Source organism: Otolemur garnettii, unplaced genomic scaffold (genome assembly GCF_000181295.1).
Source record: "Otolemur garnettii isolate 467f Iridium unplaced genomic scaffold, OtoGar3 scaffold00151, whole genome shotgun sequence".
NCBI classification, from domain to species: domain Eukaryota; kingdom Metazoa; phylum Chordata; class Mammalia; order Primates; family Galagidae; genus Otolemur; species Otolemur garnettii.
In genome coordinates this window covers 935,965-939,585 of record NW_003852546.1, presented here as the reverse complement: position 1 = coordinate 939,585, position 3,621 = coordinate 935,965, and the positions used below count along the sequence as shown (strand labels likewise).

The window sequence follows — 3,621 nt, the reverse complement described above, 5'->3', positions numbered from 1 at the left end:
GCTTGTTAGCTTTGTATCCTTGGGAAAATCACTTAACTTCTCTGATTGCTACATTCCTCATTTGGAAATAAAGATAATTTCTGTCTTATAGAGTTGTCTTGAGGCTTTTATGAAACTATAAATATAAATCCTGTGGCCCTTGACCCTTTTGTTGAGGAGCATAGTTGGGGGACATACTCAGATGAGACCTGGGCAAAGGCTGTCTGATCAACCATCTCTCCTTCTTGTCTCTGACCATAGTTCAGGTTCAGGCCTTGCCTCAGCATCCCTAAGATTTACTCATTCATAAATACCTCTTGCAGGGCTTGGTGCCCATAGCTCAGAGTTTAGGGTACCAGCCACATACACTGAGGAAGGAGGGTTTGAACCCAGCTCGGGTTTGCTAAAGACAACAATGACAACTACAACAAAAAATGGCCGGGTGTGGTGGTAGGTGCCTATAGTCCCAGCTATTTGGGAGGCTGGGAGCTGTGATGCCATGGCACTCTACCAAGGGCGACATAGTGACACTCTGTCTCAAAAAAAAAAAAAAATACTTCTTGCAGTTGACTTTGGAAGGAAGGGTCTCAAGTAGTAGTCCTGTCGTCCTTGTGGCTTCTCCTGTCAGCCATGGTCTGTGGCTTGTCATGCTGCCCTGGGCACGGGGCCTATTCTGTGTCAGGTGCCTCTCACCAGGATCAGCTGTACAACTTGGCCTTGGCATAGACAGCTGCATGGGAGTGGCCAGTCTGTGCAGCAGCAGCTGTTCTTGGTCCCTTGGAGAGGGCAGGACTGGGGCAGTAGGGGCAACATTCTTATGGCACTGTCCATCATCTCTGGCAGAGGCGAGAGGAAGTCAGGGAAAAGCAGCCTGACTTTGGGAGGCAGGCTGCCCACATGGCCCCCCGCAGCCATGCCTCCTCTGCAGGCCTCCAAGAGCTGGGCTGGCCTTCTCAGTGTGGACTTGTACTGCTCCTAGCCCTCATAGTAGAGTCCTTTCCCAGAGGCCAGCCCCTGTAGCCTGTCCTTGGTGGCCATATGGCCACCTGACCTTTTTGAGGTTCAGTAGGGAGGACAGCAGGGTTTGGCTGAGGTAACTCTGTCCTTTGGTGCTCAGCCTTCAGCCCCATCTCTTTATCTCCAAGGAAGCGGGAGGAGCGGCCTCAGCATCCTGTCAGCTGTGATGTCATCAAAGCCATTGCTGATGCCCTTTCTATTCCTGTCATAGCCAAGTAAGCCTCCCTCCTTCATCTTTTGTTTATGTCCTGCCTCATTCAGAAGGGACTCGAGCTGGCATACAAGAAAGTGAAATGAGATAGCATTCAAAAATGACCATAAGGGAAAAGAGAAAAAGGATGGGATGAAAAATGAAGGTGGGAATGAGGCTGAAAAGCGTCTACAGTTTAAGTCAGGCCGATTTGCCTCTGGTAAGAGGCTGATGCAGGGGTGTAGTGGGCAGGCCTGGGTCATTGTGCTAGACAGGGTGGGGATGGGAGTGTTCAGGGCAGGGAGAGAGCAAGTAGGTGGCCACTGAAGCAGGCCTAGGGGAAGATGATGTTGCACCCAGAGTTAGGCGTGCAGAGTGTAGGGAGCTATGTGAGGAGTGCCAGACCAAAGCTCAAAGTACCATGGCTTGGTGAGCATAGGCATCTCACAGAAGCCCACATGAAATCCGGGCCACTACAGGAACCTAGTCTGACCAGTGTCAAGTCCTGAAGATGCAGCTCAAAGACCGTATCCAGTCACCACTGGGAAGTGAGGCTATCTAGGCACCTTAGGACAGCACAGAGCCTGAGAGAGTTGGGAAGAGGGCAACCTTGACAAAAGGCATGCCTGAATCGGGGGGAGGAAGGAACTAAGCAGGTAGGATACTAGCCAGGCCCCACCTTCCCTGGAGCAAAGAGTTTTGGGAGTGGCTTGGAGCGAGCAGGGCTACTTAAGATTGGATCCCCCTGTTGCTTCTGTTGCCATCTGAGGGCCCTCCTTGTCTGCATGGCTGTCTCTGGACTGAGGTTGCCACCTGACCCTTGATGAAACACATGAGGGGGTACTTGGAGCAGCGGGGAGAAGGGAGGGGAAATTGTGACCTAACTGGGCCTCTTTCCTTCCTCTTGTGATCACCAAGTGCCTCTTCCCTCTTTAGGGTTTTGACTCAGTTTTTAGTAGATAGGTTGGTTGCCTACTGAGCTTCAGAGTTTTCCTGTGGCCCCAATACCCCAGTTATAGACCTCTGTCTTCAGATGTGGCCGGGCTTTAGACACTGTTTTAGATGAGGGGAGGGAAAGTAAAGTTTCTGGAATACTGTTAACATGTCAACTAATAACTTTTATATGTATTATCTCACTTAGTGCTCCTCACTTAATAATGGAGGTATGCATTGTGTCCTCTAATTTACTAAAGCACTGATAGCCAAAGCTATGCTGTTAATGAGTAGAAGATTTAGGATTTGCCTTTAATTGAAAATGCTGGTAGGTTCCAAGATGGAGACATCCCTAATTCTATTGCTTTTCAGTGGAGGATCTCATGACCACATCCAACAGTATTTGGACATAGAGGACTTTCGACAAGCTACGGCAGCCTCTTCAGTGATGGTGGCCCGAGCAGCCATGTGGAATCCATCTATTTTCCTCAAGGAGGGTCTACGGCCTCTGGAGGAGGTCATGCAGAAGTACATCAGATACGTATGTCTCTCCATTTTTTCAAAATAAACATTTTGCACTGTCTGCCACATTCCTGCAGAGAGCACTTTGTGTGAACCCCTGGCTGCCAGCAGCTCCTGTTTCTCTTCTGCTTTTCTTTTTAGCTCTTATAGTGCAACATTGGGTCTTCCCAGCCATAATGTGATGACAGAATGCTGGGACATGGGCCCCTGCCATCTCCTCCTTTTTTTTTTTTTTTGGTGTGTGTGTGTAGAGACCGAATCTCACTTTATCATCCTTGGTAGAGTGCTGTGGCATCACACAGCTCACAGCAACCTCCAACTCCTGGGCAATTCTCTTGCTTCAGCCTCCCGAGTAGCTGGGACCATAGGGCTAATGCCCAGCTATTTTTTTGTTGTAGTTTGGCCAGGGCTGGCTTTGAACCTGCTACCCTCAGTATATGGGGCCAGCGCCCTACCCACTGAGCCACAGGTACCACCCACCATCTCCTCCTTTTAAAGCTTCTGGAGGACTGGCAGTCAGAGCAAGGCCCTCTGGATGCAGGATGCTGTTTGGGCCCCAAACATAATATCTCTCTCTATCTCATATTCCACACATGCTCAATATGCATGCCCATAGGTTGGCACAGGAGTAGACACAGCCAGGAGGAACCATAGAGACTGATCATCTGATTTGACTCATCAGTCAAAATCCCTTGTAAAATTTTTCTGTTGCTGGCTGGGATGGGGAACTTACAGCCTTCTGATTTCAAGATCATTCTTTTTTAAGCACCAAAAGAGGCAAGAAAAGATTTGTCTTTCTCTGCTGCATCGCTTTTAATAAAAGGATTTGTTCTATAAAATTTGGATTCAGTAAAAAAAAATAAAGAAATTTGTATTCAGTCAAAAGGTTGCAATTAAGATTGAGGAAGGTGGGTGGTACCTGTGGCTCAAAGGAGTAGGGTGCCGGCTCCATATACTGGAGGTGGCAGTAAACTGCAAAA

The 3,621-nt window shown here is 48.7% G+C and overlaps 1 protein-coding gene across 1 annotated transcript in view; it reads left to right on the top strand.

Annotated features, from left to right (window-relative positions):
- The window catches only part of DUS2 (dihydrouridine synthase 2), a 32,645-nt gene that overhangs the window by 23,625 nt on the left and 5,399 nt on the right, over window positions 1–3,621 (top strand). Inside the window, exons 8-9 of the mRNA XM_003799430.2 lie at window positions 1,125–1,211; window positions 2,492–2,660. Coding sequence (XP_003799478.1) covers window positions 1,125–1,211; window positions 2,492–2,660 — 256 coding nt within the window. The remainder of the gene's footprint in view (window positions 1–1,124; window positions 1,212–2,491; window positions 2,661–3,621) is intronic.